General features: G+C 39.9%; 1 protein-coding gene across 1 annotated transcript in view; it reads left to right on the top strand.

The window, feature by feature from the left end:
• Positions 1–16,270, top strand: part of PCCA (propionyl-CoA carboxylase subunit alpha) — a 526,460-nt gene that overhangs the window by 9,026 nt on the left and 501,164 nt on the right. The window contains exon 2 of the mRNA XM_037143368.2: positions 4,850–4,927. Coding sequence (XP_036999263.2) covers positions 4,850–4,927 — 78 coding nt within the window. The remainder of the gene's footprint in view (positions 1–4,849; positions 4,928–16,270) is intronic.

Below are 16,270 nucleotides of genomic sequence, written 5' to 3'. Positions count from 1 at the left end.
GTAGTTTGTGAGATCTTCAGGACCAAGTATTTTTAAATACTAATAAAAATATTTTAAGAAAATCAGTTTTGAGCAATTAAGTATAATGTTAAATCATGTACATTTTGGCCAGTTGTAACGTATTATAGAGTTGATTTAGTTTTAAGAAGTTTGTGGTTAACATGTTATATGTTATTTGTAGTTTTCTGAAAGTAAATACATAGGGTCAGTTAACCCAAACATTTCTTAGAGCTTGGCCACTTAGATATTTCTGAGTCTTTCTGCAATAGAAACTGTCTCCTGTTAGGCCAAAATTAGCTCAGCCCATTCTTAATGAGTTCATCTAATGAAGATAGAGTCCTGAGGTTTTTATCCTAGAAACTTAATGCATAACACATATTTATTAGACTCCATGTACACTTGTCCCTTGAACAGCGTGGGTTTGAACTGTGCAGGTCCACTTATACTCAGATTATTTTTACAGTTGGCCCTTTGTACAGGGGTTTTGAGTCTGAATAGTCAACCAACTGCAGATGGCAAACAGCATTTTTGCATTCCCAACCACAGATGGAAAATATTTGAGGTAGGTTGACTTTCTGGATGCCGAGCACAGACTCTAGAGTCAAAAGTCAACTGTGGATATTTGACTGTGCGGGGATGCCTGTTGTTGATCTCCACATTGTCCAGTGGTTAACTGTAATTAGGGTTATTTTCACCAGGTAGCTTTGGGTGTTTATTGGTTTGTTACCTTGAGAGTAATTGAGCAATAGGTGAGATCTGTGTCACCCTTTTCTTGGACCAAATGTTGAGATTGGAATTACTGCTTCCTTCAGTTGTCAAATGCTTGCTCATGTTAAATACCCCTGTACAAATTTTTTGTTTTTTGAGTAAGTGGTTTAGGTTAGTAATGGACCTTAGCGAAAAGTAATCTCATCTTGAATTTTTTAGCAGAGAGCAAAGGGGTTAAAGTAGTTTGCTCAAATCATAGAAATTGTGTCAAGCTCAGCTAGGATTAGAACTGAGGTTCTTGACTTTTTCTCCCACATTTCTTTCCCAGAGGGTATGTTGGGGCTTTTCTAAGTGTTCTCTTCCCCAGGGTGAAACATCACTGTTGATTCTCACTCTCCAAAGCTAATTAAAATACCTAAAATGTTTATCCTAGGTTGTCTTTTGTCTGTGGAAGACTTACATTTTATTTTTGCCACCGGGAATCAGTTATACCCTTTATTTGTTAAAGATTAAATACACATGTATGCTTTTTTAAAAAAGATCTTATTTATTTTTTAAATTTTTATATATTTTATTGATTATGCCATTACAGTTGTCCTATTCCCCCCTTATTCCCCTCCATCCTGCACACCCCTCCCCCACCATTCCCCCCTTTAGTTTATGTCCACATGTTTCAAGTTCTTTAGATTCTATATTCCCCATACTATTCTTGCCCTCCCCCCTGTCTATTTCCTACCTACCATCTGTGCTACTTATTCTCTGTACCTTCTCCCCCCTTCTCCTCCTCCCACTCACCTGTTCCTAACCCTCCATGTAATCTTCATTTCTATGGTTCTGCTCCTGATCTAGCTGTCCTCTTAGTTTGCTTTTGTTTTAGGTGTGGTTGTTAATAACTGTGAGTTGCTGTCCTTTCACTGTTCATCTTTTTTATCTTCTTTTTCTTAGATAAATCCCTTTAACATTTCATATAATAAGGGTTTGGTGATGATGAACTCCTTGAATTTGACCTTATCTGAGAAGCACTTTATCTGTCCTTCCATTCTAAATGAAAGCTTTGCTGGATAGAGCAATCTTGGATGTAGATCTTTGGATTTTCATGCCTTGGAATATTTTCCAGCCCCTTCTTGCCTGTAAGGTCTCTTTTGAGAAATCCGCTGACAGTCTGATGGGAACTACTCTGTAGGTGACTGTCCCCTTAGCTCTTGCTGCTTCTAGGATTCTGTCCTTCATTTTAATCTTGGCTAATGTAATGATGATGTGCCTTGGTGTGTTCCTTCTTGGGTCCAATTTCTTTGGCACTCTCTGAGCTTCCTGGATTTCCTGGAAGTCTATTTCCTTTGCCAGATTGGGGAAGTTCTCCTTTATTATTTGTTCAAATAAGGTTTCCACTGGTGACTGTTCCTCTTCCCCTTTTGGTACCCCTATAATTCGGATGTTGGAACGTTTAAAGATGTCCTGGAAGTTCCTAAGCCTCTCCGCATTTTTTATTTGAATTCTTGTTTCTTCATTCTTTTGTGTTTGGTCATTTTTTTCTTCCTTCTGGTCCACTTTCTTTATTGGAGTCCCAGTTTCCTTTCCATCACTATTGGTTTCCTGTGCATGTCCCTTCATTTCAATTAGTTTATCCTTCATTTGTTCCTCTAATTTGTGACTAAAATCAACCAGTTCTGTGAGCATCCTGATCACCAATGTTTTGAACTGTGCATCTGATAGGTTGGCTATCTCTTGGTCGCTTAGAATTATTGGCTCTGGGGCTCTTCTTGAGCCATAATGTTTTGGTCTGTTCTCGCCTGTTAGGTATGAGGGGCAGAGCCCTAGGTGTTCACCAGGGCAGGGAAACTCAGTTGCTGGGTTGTGACTCTGTATGTGGGGGCGGTGTCCAAGAGGGGCAATGGCAGTCTCCTCTGCTGCTTCCCCCTGCTGGGGCCTGCGCGGTCTGTCTCACTGCTTGCTCCTCTGCCTGGTGTATCTTCACAGGAATGTGGTACCGTGGTCAGCCTGCCACCTGGCGCCCTCGCTGGGTCTGCCCGTTGCAACCCCACGCCTGGGATCTGCCAACCACAGCCTGCACGCTTGGGTTGGTCCCACCCAGTTTTCCTTCGAAATCCCACTCCGCCAGCCACTGACTCCGCCCCTCTTACTGGTCTGGCTGAATGGTTCGTTGTTGTCGGAAGTGGACTTCCGTATAGTTCAATTTTCTGTGTTTTTTGTTACTAAAACTTTGTTGTCTTTGAACTTGGTTGTGGGTGGGAGAAGGCACAGTGTTTCCACCTACACCTCCGCTTGGCTGGAAGTCCAGATCTTATTTATCTTTAGAGAGAGGGGAAGGGAGGGAGAAAGGAAGGAAGAAAAACATTGATGTGTGAGAGATTCATCTATCAGTTACCTCTCAAATGCCCCCAGCTGGAGACCTGGCCCGCAACCCAAACATGTGCCCTGACTGGGAATCAATCTGTCACCCCCTTGGTTTGCAGGCCAGCACTCAATTCATGGAGCCACGTCAGCCAGGGCTGATTTTTGTCTTTGACATGTTATTGTAACAGACCATTATGTACCTTACAGTATTAGTGAAAATTTGTAAAACTGTAAAATACTTTGTGTTTCATTTTACAAAATTGATAGGAAGCTGGTATACTATTTCTTTCTTGTGTAAATATCCTAGTACTACCTTGCAGCAGAATAAATGTGAGAAATTCCCAGGTAGCTTTAGCTTCTCATTCCTCAAGTTTATTTTCTGTTTTGGCAGAGGTTGTAAACACAAGACATTATTTTTAGGGAAAGGAATGTCATTCAGCTTATTAAATTTCATGTAAGAGAAAAGTTGCTGAATTATAACTCTTCTGCTGAAGGAAAGGAAAGACTGAATTTTTATTTGAACATAGAGAGAGTGGTGAAACCCTCTTGGTAAATTGTTATTTTTTTATCCCAATCATGCCTTTACATAGACATTAGTGTTACAGTGGGAGGTGCCACAATTTTTATTATCTCAAAATAAAAAATTTCACAATGCTTTTAACAGGGCTATGTTTATATCTTGTAACCATTACAGCCTAGCCCAATGACTTTTGAAAAATTAAAATTGTCCAGACTCAGTTTTCTCATTTTTTAAATTGAGGCTAACACTCTTGAATTTATGAGGGTGCTTGGAGGAATATGAGAGTAAGTTTTGGTCTTTAAAAGGGACGCATTGTGCTGGTGGGGAAGGGGGTTATAAGGGGACTAAATGGTAATAAAACTACAATAAAAAAATAAAAGGAACACAATAATAAAGGCAATTTTTCTCATTTTCTTAACTAGTCTTTTACTTGTAGTGTAGTCTTCGTAAAGTGTATCTTTTGTATTTATTACTTTCACTTTTGTATAGAAATTACATTTTGGAATTTGGAATTTGGTGACTGATACTTTGTAATATAATTGTATCAATCTTTGGGCTAATTTAAAAATGTTATAAAAACATTTTGCTTCTTATTTGACTTGTTACCCTTTTAGAAAGTTTTATATCTTTGCTCCCTCCCTCTCTTCCTCCCTCCTTCTTTTTTGGATCTAGCTCTATCAGTGGCTATTGGGTAAATTGTTTTCTTAAACCTGGCCTATAATTTTTATTAGTAATTATCCTTAATGTTTTAAGTCCTTAAGAAATGTTTTCTTCCCATAAACATTTACAAATAATGAATTAGAAGTGAACTTGACTGTTAGTATACCTTTTCACTTTTCAAAAAAGATTTTATTTTTAGAGAGAGGTGAAGGGAGGGAGAAAAAGAGGGGGGGAACTTTGATGTGAGAGAGAAACACTGATCAGTTGCCTCTAATACATGAGCCCACAAACTGGAATCAAACCAGTGGTCTCTTGCTTTTTAGGACAATTTTCCAACCACCTGAACAACACTTTGTTCAAATTTTGTTTTATCCACTGACTCTTATTTTTCTGGAGATTGTTTTGATGCCTTTGGTTTCTCTTGTGTGCCAAGGGGATTTGTCTGTAGTTATGATTTACATTTCATAGTTACGACATATTGCTTAGAAGGATCTATATAGATTAATAAAACATTTTAGCTAGAAGCATACTGCAAGAATTACCGTGATAAAGTATTTTTGAAGCCCATTTACATATCTGTAATATATTTCATTTTCTTTTTTGTAGCATGCTTCATACTATTCAAGACACCACTCAATGGTGACCCATAGTCTCTGTTCAGCGGACTATTATTCTAATGAAAAAGTAAGTATTCAAAAAAATATTCTTTTAAAACATCTTTTAAAAAAATTTTTTTTATTGATTATGCTGTTACAGTTGTTCTATTCCCCCCTTCATTCCCCTCCACCCTACCCCCCCATCCCCACCATTACCCTCCCTTTAGTTTATGGCCCTGTGTCTCAGGTCCTTTAGATTCTATATTTCCCATGCTATTCTTGTCCCCCCCATCTATTTTCTATCTACTGTCTATGCTACTTATTTTCTGTACCTTCTCCCCCCATCTCCTCCTCCCACTCCCCTGTTGCTAACCCTCCTTGAGATCTTCATTTCTATGTTTCCACTCCTGATCTAGCTGTCCTTTTAGTTTGCTTTCGTTTTAGGTGTGGTTGTTAATAACTGTGAGTTTGCTGTCCTTTCACTGTTCATGTTTCTTTAACTTTTTTCTTAGATAAGTCCCTTTAACATTTCATATAATAAGGGCTTGGTGATGATGAACTCCTTGAATTTGATCTTATCTGAGAAGCACCTTATCTGTCCTTCCATTCTAAATGAAAGTTTTGCTGGATAGAGCAATCTTGGTTGTAAGTCTGGGGTTTTCATGACTTGAAATACTTCTTTCCAGCCCCTTCTTGCCTGTAAGGTCTCTTTTGAGAAATCTGCTGACAGTCTGATGGGGACTCCTTTGTAGGTGACTGTCCCCTTAGCTCTTGCTGCTTCTAGGATTCTCTCCTTCATTTTAATTTTGGCTAATGTAATTATGATGTGCCTTGGTGTGTTCCTTCTTGGGTCCAACTTCTTTGGGACTCTCTGAGCTTCCTGGATTTCCTGGAAGTCTATTTCCTTTGCTAGATTGGGGAAATTCTCCTTTATTATTTGTTCAAATGCGTTTTCCACTGGTGGCTGTTCCTTTCCCCCTTCTGGTACCCCTATAATTCGGATGTTGGAGCGTTTAAAGATGTCCTGGAGGTTCCTAAGACTCTCCTCATTTCTTTGAATTCTTGCTTCCTGACTCTTTTCTGTTTGGCCATTATTTGCTTTCTTCTGGTCCACTCCATTGATTTGAGTCCCAGTTTCCTTTTCATTGCTATTGGTGTCCTGTGCAATTCCATTCATTTCAGTTAGTTTCGCCTTCATATATTTGTCTTATTTGTGGCTATAATCAACCAGTTCTGTGAGGATCCTGATGACCAGTGTTTTAAACTGTGCGTCTGAGAGTTTTGCTATTTCTTCATCGCTTAGATCTATGGGCTGTGGGGCTTTGAGATCTTGCGACATTTTTGGTCTGTTCTGGCCCTTTAAGTGTGAGAACCGGTGCCTTAGACTCCCAGGTCGCTGGGTTGTGACGCTGTATGTGGGGGCGTGGTCAGAGCGGGGGAAATGGCGGCGCCCTCTACTGCCACTTGCCGCGGGGACCCGCTGGGCCCCGGTCCAACCACCCACTCCCTCGCCTGTCCGGTCGCGCACAAATGGGCGACCACAGTCAACAAGCAGCACCGCTTCCCCGCTGTCTCCTCTGCAGTCGCTCTCCTGGTGGCTCGCTGGGTTGCTCACTAGGTCCAACCCTGCGCCTGAATTCCGCGGCCTGAGTCCGTCTGACCGAGTCCTCCTGTGTAACCCCTCACCAGCTGTTGGTTTCGCCCCTTACCGGTCAGGCTGAATAATTTGTTGTTAACGGACTTCCGAAAAGTTCAATTTTCCGTGTTCTGGCTGTGTTTTTTGTTGCTAATATTTAGTTGTCTCTAAACTTGGTTGTGTGAGAAGGCACGGCACATCCACCTATGCCTCCATCTTGGCGGAAGTCCTTTAAAACATCTTAATGTATTTTATTGATTATGCTATTACAGTTGTCCCATTTTTTTCTCCCTTTTATTCCTTTCCACCATGTACTCCTCCTCCCACTAGCATTCCCTCACCTTAGTTCATGTCCATGGGTTGTACATACAAGTTCTTTGGCTTCTCCATTTCCCATAATATTCTTAACCTCCCCCTGTGTATTTTGTATCTACCGTTTGTGCTTCTTATTCCCTGTACCTTTTCCCCTAATATCCCTCTTTCCCTCCCCCCACTGATAACCCTCCATGGGATCTGTATTTCTGTGAATCCATTCCTATTCTAGTTGTCTGCTTAGTTCATTTTTGTTTTTGTTTTTGTTTTTGTTTTTTTTAGGTTCGGTTGTTGATATTTGTGAGTTTGTTGTCATTTTACTGTTCGTATTTTTTATCTTTTTCTTAGATAAGTCCCTTTAAAATTTCACATAAGGTCTGGGTGATAATGAACTCCTTGAACTTGACATTATGCGGGAAGCACTTTATCTGCCCTTCCATTCTAAATGATAGCGTTGCTAGATAGAGGAATCTTGGATGTAGGTCCTTGCCTTTCATGACTTGGAATACTTCTTTCCAGCACCTTCTTGCCTGTAAGATTTCGAGAAATCAGCTGATAGTCCTTGGGAACTCCTTTGGCGATAACTGTCTCCTTTTCTCTTGCTGCTTTTAAGATTCTCTCCTTATCTTTCATCTTGGCTAATGTAATTATGGGGTGCGTTGATGTGTTCCACCTTGGGTCCAACATCTTCGGGACTCTCTGGGCTTCCTGGACTTCCTGGAAGCCTTCCAAAGTCTTTTTCCTTTGCCAGATTGGGGAAATTTCCCTTCATCATTTTTTTCAAATAAGTTCTCAATTTCTTGCTCTTCCTCTTCTCCTTCTGGCACCCTTATGATTCGGACGATGGATAGTTTCAAGTTGTCCCGGAGGTTCCTAAGGCTCTCCTCATTTTTTTGAATTCTTGTTTCTTCATTCTGTTCTAGTTGAATGTTTCTTTCTTCCTTCTGCTCCAAACCACTGATTGATTTGAGATTGATCAAAGATTGATCAAAGGCTCTCAGAGATTGATTTGAGTCCTGGTTGCCTTCCCATCACTGTTGGTGCCATGTACATTTTCCTTTATTTCACTTTTCATAGCTTTCATTTTTTCCTCTAATTTGTGGCCATATTCAACCAATTTTGTGCACATCCTGATTACCAGTGTTTTGAACTGTGCATCTAATAGGTTGGCTATCTCTTCATTGCTTAGTTGTATGTTTTCTAGAACTTTCATTGTTCTTTCATTTGCGCTTTTTTTTTTTTTTTTTGTCTTGGAGGGTCTGTTATGTAGTAAGGGGCAGAGCCTTAGGTGTTCACCAGAGCAGGGCAACCCATGTTGCTGATGCGGTATGTGGGGGAGGGGTCCAAGAAGGAACAATGCTGCTTGTTCAGCTCTCTGCCAGCTTTCAGTCACTTCCGCTGCTACCCACAATCAAATTGGGCCCTTCTGGTGCTGATTCCCAGGTGGGTGGGTTTGTGTGCATGCTAGGACCCTGTGGGTCTTTCCAAGAAACTCTCCCGTGAGGCTGGAAATTTCCCCCTCCGCCTCAACCCCCCACAGGTTTTTTCATTCAGAGTTTTTGAGGCTTTATTTCCCTGCACTGGAACCCTGGGTTGTGCAGTCTGTCTTGCTCCCCAGTTCTTCCTCCCAGTTTATCCAGATGCAAATGTGGGACCACCCTGTCTGCCAGCCACTGCTTTGCCTGCCCTGGTCTTCCAGCTGCCACCTTGTTGTGAGTCCTCTGCACCCTGCTGCCCATCTCCACCCCTCCTACCTGTCTGAATAAATGTTTCTTCTTTAACTCCTTGGTTGTCAGACTTCCATACAGTTCAATTTCCTGGCAGTTGTGGTTATTTTTTGTTTTTAAATTTGTTGTTGTACTTCTTCTGGTTGTGCAAGGAGGCACAGTGTATCTACCTATGCCTCCATTGGCTGGACTTCCAAAAAATATTTCTGAACAACTAAGTTGTAATGGTCCTATTTTCTTGTCTTCACACTGTTTTTAGTGGACAGATTAAATTGTATTAATGGTGTGTTATGATTTCTTGCTCCAGTGTTTTAGGTTTTATATGTGTTCAATCTTTGTTCTTTTTACAGTGTAGGCCATAACCTGAGTCTCTAATTTTAGCTTTTATCTGTGCTACAAATTGAATAAATTTATAATGTGTTTACCTTGTTTTCAGCAGAATAACTAATATAACCCTTTTTATTAGACTGGACAGTTGAGGGATTCTAAACTATTGATTTTTTTTTTCATTTAGTTAATATTTTCCTTTGCTGTGTATTTAACCCAAACTTGTAGGGAAAAAGTCTTTCATTTTAATTTTTAAATTCAATTATTTATTTATGTATATTTAGAAACAAAAGTGATTATCATATTTCAGAGTATTATTTTGCATATCAATATTGTTATTGCTTTCTATAGTTATAGTTTAAATGCATAAGCATCAATAAAAGAATTAAAAACTTTTATATAGCTGTGGAATTAGGACTACCCATGTATAATGTACATCCTCAAAAATGTGGTGAAAATTGTCACATTATACATGGCGAAATATGGTACTTTATTGAACAGCATAGGTCCAGTTAGTTATAACTGGATAAACTTTCTGTTATAAAATCGATAGGTTAATATAAAAACTTCAGCATAGACAATATGCCTTATGGAGCATGTGTATATACATATTTCTGCACAGGTGTTGAGTTCCCATCTAGTGGTAATCAGCTGTCCTAATTAGGGACACTGTGTGAGTGCTTAGCTAGCATTTATTCAAGAGGCTATATTCCAGAGGGGAGGGAAATGAAAGTGGTGCAGCCATCTTTCTTTGTATAAACACTGACAGCCTTCCTTATAAGATAATAGGTGTTAAAAATCAGCTCTCATTGATGAAATTAGTGATATTCAAGATGTGTTTTGGCTGTTACAGAAATTCTCAGCCCCTGAATGAGAAGAGTAATAATCTGGTTAGCCTTTTATTCTTTACCATTAAGGATAGAACCTATGTTTGATGAAATAGTCCTGTGTTCAGCCACTGGGTAGGGGGATTCTTGATGGCTCTGAGTCTGACAATATGGTTATCCAAATCAGAATATTGATGCATTTTCCTCACATGAAGCTTTCATGCAGGTTATTAGAACATTATAAACTGCAGGAACTTGAGACTTCCCTGAGCATATCTAACACATTTTAAGACCATTTATATGTGTTAGTAAATGTCCATGTGTGGCAGAGTTTGGTTTGAGATTTGTTTTTCTTACAACCTCATAGTAAGGGTTATAGGAATAGCTAACTTGCTTACCACATTGGTGACCATTGATAATTACTAAAAATAAATCTATCCATCCATCCATACATACTATCTTGGTTTAGGACATTGGTTTAGGACATACATACATACATATAACTGTCTTGGTTTAGGACATTTATAGAGTCCTCATCCCTCCCTTAGAATCTGCTAAGCAGGTACAGATTTTTTCTTAAATGTTTGAAATCAAATCTGCTGCCTGCTGTCTTTGTCTTCTCCTTTGCTGTGCCTTTGCCTAAGGTCATCATGGAGAAACTGTGTAGCATTTTTAGTCACGATAAAATCTATGATATTTTGGGGCACCTATTTGTGGTACAGGTGCATATTCAGACCAAGCTGATAGACTTGCCCTTCACTTGAGAGTTGCATTTAATTGGGCCTTTCTACTTCCAGGGACTCTTGCTTTCTGGTAGCCATTCGTTAAATACTATGCGGGTTTGTTTATTATTACTGTTTTAAGTTCAGGTAGGTAGACCTGATCTTTGGTAATACATGTTTATTAAATAAACTGATTCTTATCTGAACTTGCCATTGACTATTTATTTAATCCACATTTTATCAGTGACTTACATCAACTCAAAATTAGGCCAGGTGAAATTTAACCATTACTAAAAATATTATTTTTTTTGGCTTGAGTTTTAACAAGTCAACTTGTCTCATGTTTGTTCGTGAGAATAGGGAAGATTTGACTTAATAGCAATTTACTCAGAAAAAGACTAGGAAGTTGTAGTCCTTAAGTTAGTGGAGCCAGTATTGTACTGTGGTATGCCTGCCGTAGGTGGTGACTGACCGAAAGAAGGAGAAGGGATTAGTCAGAGAATATATATGAATGACCCACAGACATGGACAACAGTGTGGAGATTGACTGTGAGAGTGGGGGGCGGGTTAGATGGAGGGGGCAAAAGGGGAAAAATTGCGACTTTAATAGTATAAAGAATATAATATTTAAATTAAAAAAAAGGAATGATGTGGGATAAGTAGAGGAGAGGACTCAGAAGTAAATAAAGCTGGCAGAGTTGTTCTAGTTGGTCTTTGTGAAAAGCTCCAAGAGATGGCCTTCTGAACCTAATGCATTTATTATAGTTTGTGATAAATAAGAATGTTAGGGAAATTCTATTTTGTTCTATTCATTAGGACAGTGCTATATCAGACCAGGCTAATTAATAAATCTTCTAGTAACCATAATATATCTCAAATACTTTTTAAAAAATATTTTGTTTACTTTTAGAGAGAGGGGAAGGTAGGGAGAAAGAGAGGAAGAGAAACATCAGTGTGTGGTTGCCTCTCACGTGCTCCCAACTGGGAACGTGGCCTGCAACCCAGGTATGTGCCCTGACTGGGAATTGAATCTGCAACCCTTTGGTTCACAGGCCAGTGCTCAATCCACTGAGCCATACCAGCCAGGTCTCAAATACTTTTTATTGGCAACATAATATATCAAAAACACTTATACTGTTTTTTTAAAATTACTTTATTGTTGTTCATTTATAGTTGTCTGTATTTTCTCCCCAACACTCCCCCCAGCCCCAGCCAAACCCACCTCCCTTCCTTGCTTCCGCCCTCCCCCTTGGTTTTGTCCATGTACCCTTTATAGTAGTTCCTGAAAACCCTTCTCCCCACTGTCCCTTTTATTAATAAAGGAAAGGGTAAGTAAAAACACCCCACAAATATTTTTGGCATTAATAACACAATGTTTAAAGCTTGCACCATTATATTCTGATTATGTCACATCATGGTATTTTTTTTTCTCCCTCCCCGGCCTTCCTCTTCCCCCATCATGGTATGTTTTGACATGAATATGTGGGAGTGAACTCTGGCTTTACCATTGGTTAACTTTGTAAGTTACTTAGGCAAGTGATTTGGGCTTTTCAAGCCTTAGTTTTTTTCATTTGTAAAATGGTGATTTTTATTAGAACTGACCTCTTGGGACTAATGTCAGGATTAAATGAGATAGTATACAAAAGGGATTTATCACAGTACCTGGTATATAGAAGGCATGTGTCTTAAATATCAACTGCTTAATATTATTCTTAATAACTTAACTCTGTATATTCAGAAACTGAGTCTTAAAATCCACAGATAGTAAGTGTAAGCTTAGTGTAAACACAAGCTTGTTCTTCTCCTGAGCTGGTGGATTTACTTTCTGTGTTGTGCCCCTTCTCAGAAGCATTTGGTGAGTAACTCAGTGTCTGGAGGTCTGCCATCAATCCACCAACAAGTGCCAGTGAAATGGGCTAGCTCAGCCCTTTTCTTGGTGTCTGAATTGAGTGAAGTGGCCTTGGTGTTTTTAGACCCCAGCTATGATGATCTAAATATAGAGAAGAAAAAGAAAGAGGAATAAAGAGAGAATGGATTAAAAGAAAATAACTTAAATCATCAGGAAACTTCCAATGTATTTCTTATCTGAATGACATCATTAGCACTGTTATAGAACAGCTGCTGCAAAAGGTCTTCTCTATGTCTCATGGTGCACAAATGCCCTCCTGTCTTCAAGGATTCAGGTTCCTGATTTAAATGGCTCCCCCGATCACACCCACCAGATACTTCGAGTATCTTCAGAGTGCCTTATATGTGGCTCTCCATTTACAAAGTCCCAGTTCCTTAAGTGGCATATAAATTCCTTCATGTTCTGGCCTTTTCACCCTAGCTTTATTTGCTACAATTTCCCCATATACTCTCTGTGCTTGAGCAATATCAAAAATTACTTGTAGTTTTTAGTGCTACCCCAGGCTTTCCATGTTACTGCCTGGGTGTCTTTATAGTATAACCCCTTTTTTCCTTTTAACTTCTGAGCCATATACATCTGTTATTTATTTAAAAGAAAATCCTATGTATGAAAAATTAATTAATATGATCATCTTTCAGTTTGTACACTAATTGGTAATACATTAGTAGTCCTGGATTAGCAAGGGCTCTTTAGAGAAACAGAATCAGCAGGAACACTGAGAAGTCCCATAATCTGCAAGCTGGAGACCCAGGAAAGCTGGCATTTGTAATTCTAGCCCACATTAAAAGGCCTGAGAACCAGGGGAGCTGCTGGTGTAGGTGCCAGTCCTTAGGAGAAGACCCATGTTTTAGCTCAATCAAGCAGGCAGAATGAATTTTCCCTTCCTCCACTTTTTATTCTGTCAGGCCCTCAGCCGATGGGCTAATGTCCACACACATTGGGGAGGGCAGTCAACTTTACTTAGTCCTCTGGTTCACATGTTAGTCTCATCTGTAAATATGCTCACAGATATACCCTGAAATAATGTTTAATATGGGCACCCTGTGGCCCAGTCAAGTTGAACATAAAAGTAACTATCACAAGCCCTGAAAAAAGTTGTATCAGGTGCAGATTTTTGTTTTGATACAGGTTTTTCCGTCAGATATGGTCCCACTCCTAAGAGCCTGGTGTGTGGCCCAAAGGTATAAATAACAGTAGCTATAGCTAACATTTACTTAGTATATATTGTGCAAGGCACTATTCTAAACACTTTGAGGGTGTTAATTCATATTCTTACAACCTCCCATGGCAGATACTATTATTTGTTTTACATACTTGGAAATAGGGGTCAGGAATGATGACTTGTCCACAGAAGAATACACAGAGGAAGAATAAGGGGTAATGATGAGATACTAACCTGGGCAGTTTGGCTCCAGGCTGGCTCTTAACCATTACTCTGTCTCTTGGATAGACATTAAGATGGAATTCTTATTTAATCCTTATCATGTTATAATAATTTGTTATATTTACTGTAACAGTTGCTTAATATGTAACTTCCACTGTTTGTGCTGCTTTTAGATAAAATCAGATGTGGTATATTTACTACTTAATAAAAATTCACATTTTATTTTTATTTATTTATTTATTTATTTATTTTATTTTTATTGATTATGCTGTTACAGTTGTTCTATTCCCCCTTTATTCCCCTCCACCCTACTCCTCATCCCCACCATTACCCCCCCTTTAGTTTATGACCATGTGTCTCAAGTCCTTTAGATTCTATATTTCTCATGCTATTCTTGCCCCCCCCATCTATTTTCTATCTACTGTCTATGCTACTTATTTTCTATACCTTCTCCCCCCTTCTCCTCCTCCCACTCCCCTGTTGTTAACCCTCCTCGAGATCTTCATTTCTATGTTTCCACTCCTGATCTAGCTGTCCTTTTAGTTTGCTTTCGTTTTAGGTGTGGTTGTTAATAACTGTAAGTTTGTTGTCCTTTCACTGTTCATGTTTCTTTAACTTTTTTCTTAGATAAGTCCCTTTAAAATTTCATATAATAAGGGCTTGGTGATGATGAACTCCTTGAATTTGATCTTATCTGAGAAGCACTTTATCTGTCCTTCCATTTTAAATGAAAGTTTTGCTGGATAGAGCAATCTTGCTTGTAGGTCTTTAGATTTCATGACTTGGAATACCTCTTTCCAGCCCCTTCTTGCCTGTAAGGTCTCTTTTGAGAAATACGCTGACAGTCTGATGGGGACTCCTTTGTAGGTGACTGTCCCCTTAGCTCTTGCTGCTTCTAGGATTCTCTCCTTCATTTTAATCTTGGCTAATGTAATTACGATGTGCTTTGGTGTGTTCCTTCTTGGGTCCAACTTCTTTGGTACTCTCTGAGCTTCCTGGATTTCCTGGAAGTCTATTTCCTTTGCCAGATTGGGGAAATTCTCCTTTATTATTTGTTCAAATGCGTTTTCCACTGGTGGCTGTGCCTTTCCCCCTTCTGGTACCCCTATAATTCGGATGTTGGAGCATTTAAAGATGTCCTGGAGGTTCCTAAGACTCTCCTCATTTCTTTGAATTCTTGCTTCCTGACTCTTTTCTGTTTGGCCATTATTTGCTTTCTTCTGGTCCACTCCATTGATTTGAGTCCCAGTTTCCTTTTCATTGCTATTGGTGTCCTGTGCAATTCCATTCATTTCAATTAGTTTCGCCTTCATATATTTGTCTAATTTGTGGCTATAATCAACCAGTTCTGTGAGGATCCTGATGACCAATGTTTTAAACTGTGCGTCTGTGAGTTTTGCTATTTCTTCATCGCTTAGATCTATTGGCTCTGGGGCTCTGAGATCCTCCTGCGCCATTCTTGGGTCTGTTCTGGCCCTTTAAGTGTGAGAAGCGGCGCCTTGGATTCCCAGGTCGCTGGGTTGTGACGCTTATGTGGGGGCATGGCCAGAGCGGGGAAATGGCGACCCCCTCTGCTGTTTCTCACAGCTGGGTAGGATCAGTGCCTTAGATGGTTCACCTGGGCCGGGCCACTCAGAGTCGCTGGGTTATGACGCTGCATGTGGAGGTGGGGTCAGAGCAGGGAAATGGCGGTGCCCTCCACTGCCGCTTGCCGTGGGGACCTGCCGCCCGGTCCAACCGCCCACTCCTTCGCCTGTCCACCCGCGCACAAATGCGCGACCTCAGTCAACACGCAGCCCCGCAGCCCCGCTGCCCCGCTGTCTCCCCCGCAGTCGCTTGCCTGGTCGCTCGCTCGGTCGCTCACTAGGTTCGACCCTGAGCCTGGATTCCGCGGGCCTGAGTCCGTCTGGCCGAGTCCTCCTGTGCAACCCTGCTCCGCCAGCCGCTGGTTTCACCCCTTACCGGTCAGGCTGAAGAATTTGTTGTTAACGGACTTCCGAAAAGTTCAATTTTCCATGTTCTGGCTGTGTTTTCTGTTGCTAATATTTAGTTTTCTCTAATCTTGGTTGAGTGAGAAGGCACGGCACATCCACCTATGCCTCCATCTTGGCGGAAGTCTAAAAATTCACATTTTAAAATGCAGTTCAAGGAAGTATAAATATTTTTTTCTTAGTATACTTTTACTGTTTATAGGGATTTACCCATGACCATTTGGGTATAGAAAGGTAGATGATTTTAAAGTGTCAAGCCTGTGGTGAGATTAGGATAATTTAAAGACCAGTCCAATCAAGGCCCTAATGACTCAGGATTCTTTCTATCACATTAGGAGTTTACTCACTTTTAAGGCAGAAGCCTTGTCTCAGTTTGGTGGAATAAGCCACATATGATATAAAGGTTAAATCAGGTCTTTGAAGGCCTTTTCCAATTCTGAAATTTTCACTCCCGGTTGGGTTAAAATATTGCTTTAAGTCACATAAGAATACTTTTAAAATTATGTAGAACTTTATCTTTTCTTTTAGAAATGTAACTAAAACTTCTATATTGTTCCATTCAACTTACAGTAATTCACTAACTGAGAAATTATTGT

This window comes from Artibeus jamaicensis, unplaced genomic scaffold (assembly GCF_021234435.1).
Source record: "Artibeus jamaicensis isolate MK-2021 breed Jamaican fruit bat unplaced genomic scaffold, CSHL_Jam_final contig_1819, whole genome shotgun sequence".
Classification (NCBI taxonomy): Eukaryota; Metazoa; Chordata; class Mammalia; order Chiroptera; family Phyllostomidae; genus Artibeus; species Artibeus jamaicensis.
The sequence above is the reverse complement of the archived record's forward strand: the minus strand, read 5'-3'. Positions and strand labels throughout refer to the sequence as shown.